This window comes from Mytilus californianus, unplaced genomic scaffold (assembly GCF_021869535.1).
Source record: "Mytilus californianus isolate M0D057914Y unplaced genomic scaffold, xbMytCali1.0.p SCAF_8, whole genome shotgun sequence".
Taxonomy (NCBI): Eukaryota; Metazoa; Mollusca; class Bivalvia; order Mytilida; family Mytilidae; genus Mytilus; species Mytilus californianus.
The window spans coordinates 53,079,163-53,087,779 of NW_026262734.1; the positions used below are offsets into that span (position 1 = coordinate 53,079,163).

At 32.7% G+C, this 8,617-nt stretch overlaps 1 protein-coding gene across 1 annotated transcript; it reads right to left on the reverse strand.

The window, feature by feature from the left end:
- Positions 1-1,705: 1,705 nt before the first annotated feature.
- Positions 1,706-8,089, reverse strand: LOC127710597 (uncharacterized). The gene is made up of 2 exons (XM_052216548.1): positions 8,051-8,089; positions 1,706-3,366 (listed from the first exon to the last, which is right to left on the reverse strand). Exon 2 carries the CDS (start codon positions 3,122-3,124, stop codon positions 2,018-2,020), a length of 1,107 nt encoding a protein of 368 aa, XP_052072508.1. The 5' UTR covers positions 3,125-3,366; positions 8,051-8,089; the 3' UTR covers positions 1,706-2,017.
- Between the last annotated feature and the right edge of the window lie 528 nt (positions 8,090-8,617).

Genomic DNA, 8,617 nt, shown 5'->3' on the forward strand with positions numbered 1-8,617 from the left:
GCGGTCCAGTCAGCAATATTTCACAAGTAGCAGCTCATAATTTTTCCAGCAACCAAATTTCACTACCGGCTATGTATTGATGTTTTGTTTTTAGTGTCAACATAAATTGTATTTGTTTGTTGTTTGTTTTTTGTTGTTGTCTATCAATGTTTCAATTGCCAAACGTCAAAATATAAAACTGTCACGGTCGTCAAAATCAGGATACATTACCACATATCCTCCATATTTTAGTATGTAATCTTAAGACCTTTCCCCTCCTCCGTTAAGCTCACATGTCAGGGTGAAAATTTATAACGTCAGGAACGCCGAGTAACATTGCTTGGCCATATAAGTGAACATTTTTGAAGCATACGAGATTATATGCCTTTTAAATTTAAGTGATAAAGGAGAACACCACACGGTACCTTTCCAATATCATACCCAGAACAATGCAATATTATACACAGTTTGACTGGTTATGAGGATAATAGCAAGTTTGTTGTCCCTAAATACCAACTATAGCTCGATGCGAAGCCGAAGGCAATAGTTTGTATCAAAGGGACAACAGACTTGCTATTACCCTCATAACCAGTCATTAAGTGTTTTATTATACCGAACAAAACATTTTCTATTTGGAGCAACGATAGTTGTCCTTGATATTTACTTGTAGAGAACAGAAGGCGAATGGGTGTGCTAATCCACATTTTGAGCTGGGTATAAAACATTTGACATGCCCCTTAAAATTATATTTCAATCATGTTCGATTCAGTGCCTATAAAAATAAGTGGTTGTTAATGAGACAACTATTCACCAGAGACCAAATGACATAGAAATTAACAACTATAATAGTTCACCGTATAGCCTTCAATTAGGCATTTCAATTTGACTGGCAAAACCTTAATAATCGGGAAGTCATGAATTCCTTTTCCCTATTTTTTTTTAGGTTTTGTAAAGATAACATTCTGATTGAAAAGGTATCAGCGTATTATCACTATATATCTGACCATTTTGATTATCCACAGTATAGGCGCTGGTATCTCTACTTGCGCTAATGACGCTTTCGCCTTTAATACTGCTTCTGCAGGCCCTTACATGTGATGTTGTCTTTGAATTTGCAAGAGAGCGCCTGAATTTGTATTGGAAAAGGTGTTTAGACTTCGCCTGCAGCTACCATTTTAATATCTTGATTTTTTTATCAGCGACATCACGATTACTCTTTTCATGTTGTCTATCTGTTAGTCGAGCCTCAACTGTAGGCACTCGTGCATCCCAATTTTGCACCCCTCCCGATGACCTAAAATTCTAGGCATTTGTCAATCTAATTAAGATATCGATCTCTGATTTCGTTATACTACATATGAGCTCATATGTAGTATAACGAAATCAGAGATCTATGTTTTAATTAGATTGAGGCAATTGTATAAACAAAACATGTGAAAGAAGTACTCTTATGTTTAATAATTATATACTTAATAAATAGGGGATTACTTCATGCAGTGCCACATGTAGTATTGAATTCCACAAAACAGGTTTTGAATAATGATATTAGTTAAAATAAGTACAAATATCAGTGGCGGATCCTGAATTTTCATAAGTGGTGCCCACTGACTGCCTAAGAGGGGGCCCGTTATAGTCATGCTTCAGTGATTCCCTATTTAACAGCAAATTTTTTCCACAAAAAAGGGGGGGGGGGGCAGCTATTCCTTTTTACAACAAAAAACTCCTTTGTATACCCCATTCATCAAAAGCACAGAAAGACATGTAAAAGTAATGCCTAGTAGAACCTTTTGAAATGTTTACGACGTGTGGTTTCTGATTACTGATGCGGACATCCGAAATATAAAAAAGGCAAAGCTGTGAATTTTCAATAAGTTTTAAAATGTTATCTGAGATGCTTAATATTAAAGCCTCCAATATGTACATGTAATTAGTGAAATAATTGTCTTAAATGTGGTATTACTGCTAGAACAATTTCATTCCTGACTTTAGTCTGTGTACATATAGCTTTTCCATGGATCCGCTGTACGGGTAGAAAACTTTATGGTCCCTCTGGTTCAAACATTCCTCTGCGCCACAAGCTGACAAAACGGTTGTACTCATAAGGTACACTTTTAAACCAGTGTACAAAGGCAAAGTTGACAGGCTTGTACTGGTCATCTGTTTTGATAAAAAATGTTATGAAAAATCTGATGACACCCGGACGAAGTTTAAACTCATTTTGCAAGATGCCCCCTTCACTTCCACACCATGAGGCAAGTACAACTGAAGATCTTGAGAGTCGTGAATTGCTGCTTCCGTATTTCTCGCCGCACATCTCAATTGCAAAATATTTGCTACAACTGCCACTGATTTCATATTCATTTATATCAATAATACACCGTACCGATTCTTGTAGAAAATCCAAATAGTGGTCGTTCATAAAGGCATCATGTCGTATTCCGTTGAAGCTGATGTCTGCATTACAAAACCAGTCGTTCGAACGGCTGATATCTCCGGTTGATAAAGATATCAAACGTTGCACAACTGCTGTATCTTTTGTTTCTGAATGGGCTGTATTTTCGAATTTAAACGAGGAAGAAAAAAGGTCCGAAAGGTGATGTAATTTTGTAAGTCCATGAACAAATTGGATTTCTGATATTTTACGCATAAACTGAATCGCTGGGGATCGCTGATTTGTACTAAAGGATCCTAAAACGCCATTCATTCTTTCGAATCCGAAGAACCAGTATCCGTGAAAGGGTCCATAGTCTAATATGCAGTCAACAAGATGGATATGTAAGTGCATGTTTGGTGTTACCATAGCTGACCCATAAATGCTCTCAAATGTACGGCAGAATTCAACAATTTTCTCGTGGCCTTTTCTTAAGTCCTGGATAGTTATTGATGATACGCATAGTAACCAGCATGCCTCAACAAATAACAACCAACAGTCGAAGTCCTTTTTCGGTAGATGACCTTTCAGTGCAATCGGTGAAAAATATAAGGTCCAGTTTTTCCATTGTTCTGAGGTTAAACTGGAAAAAGAGGATTTGATTTTTCGCGGAATTCTTCCAAACGATGCAGGAACAGTTACATTATCAACCATGTCTTGAATTTTTTGAAGATCTTGGCCTGTTAGTTTGTCCTTCCATATAGTCTTAAACATATATTTTGCGGTCCCTTAGAAAAGATTGTGCATTGGATCAACAACAAAGGATGATATTGCATTGAAATATGGAAGTCGTAAAAGTTCTGTATACCGCACACCGTGTTTACTTTCTAATTTTTGTTTTGCTGTCATGTTGTCTTGCTGTCTGATTTCCTCTGCAATCGACCTATGTTCATGATCTTTTCGTGGTTCGTCTGTAGAGTTGAAACCACCATAGTCAGTTTTTTCACCAAATTTTCCTGAAAGAACAATACGTGTTATTATATCTATTTTTACTATTGTTATGTGCACATAAATGAGTAGGCATGACAATTATTTGCCTACAAGCATTAAAAATGTTATTCATACCAGAAAATACAAAAAACAAAAAACACAAAGAAAAACTGTCATTTTGATCTTATATCAAATGAATAAATTCCTGATTTCACCAACCTTGTAGTAAGATAAAAAATTGAAATATCGCTAAAATATATGCACGCAACAGTTTCGGAATTTACAGTAATCAACTGGTTTTATTGATTCGTGATTCGTTACAGTACACTTGTTCACATGTACATTTGTATTTACTCAGACTGCACCCAAAAGGGTAAATACAATATACAAACCGTACTATTGTCTGGCTATTACTGACAATAGTTTAATAGGCAATATCTGCGGAAATTGTATTTAAGGCGAAAGCTTTATAACGCAAATTCTAAAATAATGAACAAAAAATGCGTTCCATGTCATTCCTGATACTTTAAAGAATGTAATTAGGAGCTACAACACTGTCCAACCAAATTTTATTCATAATACAAGGAATGTCACGTGTGATGAAAAGTGTACCTAATTTATCCTCCACCGTACATTGCGTTAAAAGTGATGAATCAAGCATTAAATCAGTAAAATATTCCAACACACAAATATTGGTGCATTTGAAAAAATTGACCAAGAGTGTAAGATAATGGATTTAATTCTGAAAATGTAAGTATTTCTCAATTTGTGAATTCTTTGTGTGAATGTTCATTTATAGAAAGGATGCAGTGTATGAAGATAATTCGTCAAAGGCCGTAACTTTTTATTGTAAATGATGTTTCAACCTAAAATACACAATATGACAATGTTCAAATAACAGACAAGTCACAAGTTTGGGGTTACACTAATGTCCTGACAATGTCCTGACAAAGTCCTGACGGATATGAAAATGCTAATTACGTTTTCATTATTTAAAGGATTTACTTTAAATTTGGAACCAAGCAAGATGACAACATTAATTTGATAAATAAAAGAAAAAAATAAAAAAAAAATATTTTTAAGAGTTAGAAAACTTGACCTGACCAACTTCGACTTTGAAATCACTAATGTCCTGACCGATATGAAACGGCTAAATACTATTTTATTATTAACTAAAAAGGATAGTGCCGTTTATATGTTAGATAGTTACAGTAAAGATTTCAGATTAACACCATCGACAGAAATTTAGTTATCAGCTATTTATTCTCATGGAAAAAAGAACTTGCTTGTTAAATTACCTGATGTTCAACAACAAACAAATGGATATGGCTGTGGTGTTTATGCTATTGCCAACATGGTGGAATATTGTCATAAAGAAAAACTCAACACTCAAAGACGTACGAAGTTTATTGAGAAATACATGCGACCACATTTAATATCGTGTTTGGAAAAAGGACATTTTACACCATTTCCTCAAAATACAACATCAAGTACAGACTTTGTTAGGATTTTTGCCAGAAGAATTGAGTGTAGTTGTCACTGTGGTAAACCAGATGTTTTTGAGAACATGATTGGATGTGAAGCGAAAAGAGGACGGATCAGCTGTACTAAGTGGGTTCATCAGACATGTTCAGGAGTTTCAGAAGATTGGTACTGTGATGAACATCGCGATGCTTGAACATTGTATTGTATTGTATTGTATTGTATTGTATTGTATTGTATTGAATGGTATTGTATTGTATTGTATTGTATTGTATTGTATTGTATTGTATTGTATTGTATTGTATTGTATTGTATTGTATTGTATTGTATTGTATTGTATTGTATTGTATTGTATTGTATTGTATTGTATTGTATTGTATTGTATTGTATTGTATTGTATTGTATTGTATTGTATTGTATTGTATTGTATTGTATTGTAGTTTGTATCATATTGTATTGTGTTAACTCCTATATATTAGGTATGAACGTTTTTCACTGTGGTTATCTTTATTGAACTCAATTTAATTGAATGTCTTCTTTTTTTCTGTTAGTGAAAATTGTGTGTATTAATTTATTTTATTTCTTTGTGATTCTAACATAATTTTAATTTATATGTCTAGGTTAGTCTATGGAAAGGCAAGCCCCTCGCTCTAAATTTCATAGTATATATCTTTCCATAGACTATCCAATTTAGCACATATTTACAACTCGAGTAATCTTTTAATTGGTCTGTTGATAGTTTATTTTGACTGACTACTTGTATCACAGGTGTTTGTAAAACGGAGCTCATTAACGAATTTTGTAAATCTACTCACCAGTATCATTGTAAAATATGTGATTTCAAAAGGCCCTTCACTCCAGAATGAAAAGATGGTAGCTGCTGGTGTAAGTATGTATACTGATATAAAGCGGTGTTTTACTATACATGTTCTTCTTAGGTAAGATGACAAAATGAATTGACCAAAAGCAGGTAATAATGAAATTGCAGTGGAAGCTTTACATGTTTTGAAAACATTTTTTAATTTCACAGTAAAACTAAAGCTATGATAAATTTGAAACATATAGATAGTTTGTCCCCAAAGATATAGTCTAGCAGATAGGCATTAAAAAGCAACTACAAATAGATCAGAGATTATAGGTTTTGTGTGTTTTTTTTTATTAGTTCAAAGTAAAAACTAATAGATTTATCAGAATATGTTTATATATATATATATATATATATATATATATAGGTGGCACATTATCTTCAGACATAATCACAGTTTTTCAATTTATGACATCGTCCTGAACATGCAGGAAATATTTGCCACTGGACATTAAGCAACCAATAATCAATACATCAATCAATTCATGACGAAATAGATCACTTTCCTTAAGAAAGTTTAAAAAATTATTACCAAGTTGCTTTAATTTTCCTTCACAACTTTTCATAGTACACACTTTTCTGTGTACAAAGTAATTGCATGGATGATACATTATCATAATTTTAAGATATCGTTGTACTCTAATCAAGGTATAAAGAACCATATGTATTACCCTTTATTTTAATGATAAAATTTGCAATTGTCAAAAACATTTTTTAGATCCAAAGATTTTAATAGCAGGAAATTTAAAAATCAATGTGAAAACTAATTACAAACTATTTAATTTAATGTCTTTAATTTGGAACACAGCATTTTATTTCAAAATAGCCAGTAGCAATTTTTGTTTTAAATATCTTGATTACGATACAATGAAATCTTACCCTTGTGGTCATTCATGCGTAGTCACTTAGTACACAGGAAAAGTATGTACTATGAAAATTAGAAGGCAAATATAAGCAATTTGATTGGACGAGAAGTTGTAAGTATGTGCTAAGCTTGTATATACATCATTTTTAAACAATACGAATCTCATTTCCTGCCTTTATATGACATATATAATCACTCAATAACTAGATAAACAAAAAATAAATAATCAGATGGGAAAGAAAATATTCCAATTTGTGATTATAGTAATTAATATAGGTGTGATTTAATTTTAATGGTTCATGTCACCTTCCTTTGTGTTTACTTTTATACAGCTTTTTGATTTAATTGTTACATCGATAAGAAAAAAAAACCCTTTCCATTTACTTAGTTATTAAAATCATTAATATAGGTAGCTGATCACATTTCACTTTTATAATTATTTAATTGGGTTTAATAATTCAATAATTAGTTTCATTAGTCACACTTATTAATCAAATCAAATAAAGTAGAGTTGTTAAATGAGGGGTAAACAATACTCACAGTCAGCAACTTGTACTCATATTAAATTTATTTGCTTTGGATGTTGTGTTTTATGGATAGGATAAATATAAATTCAATGACAATATAAGGTAAGAACTAAAAACGTTTTTGTTTGTGTATTAAGTTTAATAAATTGAAGGTGGTTAGGTCAAGTTTTTATTTCGTATGAAATATTGTTTTCCAATTACTTTATAAAAAGTATTAAAAAAACCGTTATAATTTGACTTGGTTTCAAATAAGAACTCAATCATACCAACAATGTTACAAGTATTAGCACTTTTATATCGGTCAGGACATTAGTCACGACAAAGTCGATATTGGTCAGGTCAAGTGTTTTTACCCTTAAAGTATTTGTTTCCCAATTCTTTTCAAATAAGTATTAAATCAATGTTACTTTCTTGTCTGGTGTCAAATTTTAAGTCAATCCTTCCAAAGAAAAAAAGAAATTAGCAGTTTTATATCGGTCCGGACATTAGTCGCGGCAAAGTCGTAGTTGGTCAGGTCAAGTTTTCTAACTCTAAAAATTTTTTTTTTTTCATTTTTTTCTTATATTTTTGTATTAAATGTTTTAATCTTCCTTGATATCGAATTTGAAGTCTATCCTGTGAATAATAAAAAAGTATGAAGCCGTTTCATATCGGTCAGGACATTAGTGATTTCAAAGTCGAAGTTGGTCAGGTCAAGTTTTCTAACTCTTAAAAATATTTTTTTAAATTTTTGTTCTTTTATTTATTAAATTAATGTTGTCATCTTGCTTGGTTCAAAATTTAAAGTAAATCCTTTAAATAATGAAAACGTAATTAGTATTTTCATATCCGTCAGGACTTTGTCAGGACATTGTCAGGACATTAGTGTAACCCACAAGTTTGATATATGTTGACATCGCGATTGATAACAGTTAATTAGACACAATAAGCAGTTCAAACATTCGCTAAACAATAATGTTGATATCACTTACGCATTGACGGCCTATTTCATATCAATTATTTGCTATTAAAAAAGAGGGACGAAAGATACCAGAGGGACAGTCAAACTCATAGATCGAAAACAAACCGACAACGCCATGGCCAAAAAATAAAAAGACAAACAGACAAATAATAGTACCGAAGACACAACATAGAAAACTAAAGACTAAGCAACACGAACCCCACCAAAAATTGGGGGTGATCTCAGGTGCTCTGGAAGGGTAAGCAGATCCTGCTCCACATGTGGCACCCGTCGTGTAGCGTATGTTAATACAAATCCGGTAAATAGTCTAATTCGGTAAGTCACATTGGTGAAAAGGGAAGGGTATTGTAGTTACAACATAAGGAACATATCCGATATCATCTGTGAAACGGTTATTCCATAACGGTCAACCAACTCGTGATGGCGTCCGTAAAATTTACGAAGGGATGATTTCAACTTCACCATTTGGAACTCTTGGTTTAATAGCTTCCTTGTGAGCAGCAATCCTCTATCAAGGAAATCATGATAGGAAACACAAGCCCGGGAATATCGTATCAATTGGGAGATATATACACCG

Bases quoted from the DNA above. Each gene is read 5' to 3' on its own strand.
- LOC127710597 (XM_052216548.1), bottom strand. From the start codon at position 3,124: ATGTTTAAGACTATATGGAAGGACAAACTAACAGGCCAAGATCTTCAA.